This window comes from Ailuropoda melanoleuca, unplaced genomic scaffold (genome assembly GCF_002007445.2).
Source record: "Ailuropoda melanoleuca isolate Jingjing unplaced genomic scaffold, ASM200744v2 unplaced-scaffold61711, whole genome shotgun sequence".
Taxonomy (NCBI): Eukaryota; Metazoa; Chordata; class Mammalia; order Carnivora; family Ursidae; genus Ailuropoda; species Ailuropoda melanoleuca.
Window position 1 is genome coordinate 1 of NW_023235739.1, and position 1,027 is coordinate 1,027.

A 1,027-nucleotide genomic window follows, 5' to 3' on the forward strand; every position below is an offset into this window, starting at 1 on the left:
AAAGGGGATGGGGGGGGGACTCCTGCAGGAGATTGGGGGTGGGGGCGGGCGCCGGGTCAGGCTGCAGTGGGGGAGTGTTATGGGAAATAAGAAACGGGGGTGGCATTAGGAGCCAGGCAAGAAATTGAAGGTGAGCCTGGGGAAGCGAGGGCACTGGATGCCAGGAAAGCGATCCTGGGTAGACAAGGGGCGTATGGGCAGCAGGCTGAGGCGTCCAGGGCAGGAGGACAGTGAGCGCGTGCGGGTCAAGGCGGTGAAGGGATAGGCGCTTTGCAGGGTATTGAGAGTGGGCGCCAGTGGAGGGTGATGGAGGCGGTGGGCTCTAAACAAGGAGGTGACCCGCCCCCTCCTGCAGAGTTCCTAACCCCAGCCAGCACCACCGCTGCTGCCGCCCTTCCCCGCAGCCTAAAGGAACCTAGGAGGGAGAGCACTTGGCAGGCACGCAGCCAGGATTTCCGGCGCTGCTGCCGGGCTCACGGGGAAAATTTAGGTTCTGGCGCAGGGTACAGAGACACGTCGCTGTTGGGAGAACTTCACCTTATGTCCTATTGAATGTTTCTCTCTTATCTTCTCTCCTCCCCCTGCAGGCATGAAGACCCCCAACGCACAGGAGGCCGAAGGGCAACATACCAGGGCAGCTGTGGGCCGGGCCACTGGGTCGGCAAACATGACGAAGAAAAAAGCCTCCCAAAAGAAGCAGAGGGGCAGACCTTCGTCCCAGTCCCGCAGGAACATCGTGGGCTGCAGAATTTCACATGGATGGAAAGAAGGTGATGAGCCCATCACCCAGTGGAAAGGAACCGTTCTGGATCAGGTGCCTATAAATCCCTCTCTTTATCTGGTGAAATATGACGGAATTGACTGTGTCTATGGACTGGAACTTCACAGAGATGAAAGAGTTTTGTCTCTTAAAATTCTTTCCGACAGGGTGGCATCATCTCAAGTCAGTGATGCAAACCTTGCAAACACCATAATTGGTAAAGCTGTGGAACATATGTTTGAGGGTGAGCATGGTTCTAAGGATGAA

General features: G+C 56.3%; 1 protein-coding gene across 1 annotated transcript; it reads left to right on the forward strand.

Annotated features, from left to right (window-relative positions):
- Positions 1 to 87: 87 nt before the first annotated feature.
- Positions 88 to 1,024, forward strand: LOC117799992 (spindlin-2-like; the record flags this gene model as incomplete). The annotated part of the gene is made up of 1 exon (XM_034652517.1): positions 88 to 1,024. A coding segment is annotated over exon 1 (435 nt), but the record flags the coding sequence as incomplete, so codon positions are not given.
- Positions 1,025 to 1,027: the final 3 nt, after the last annotated feature.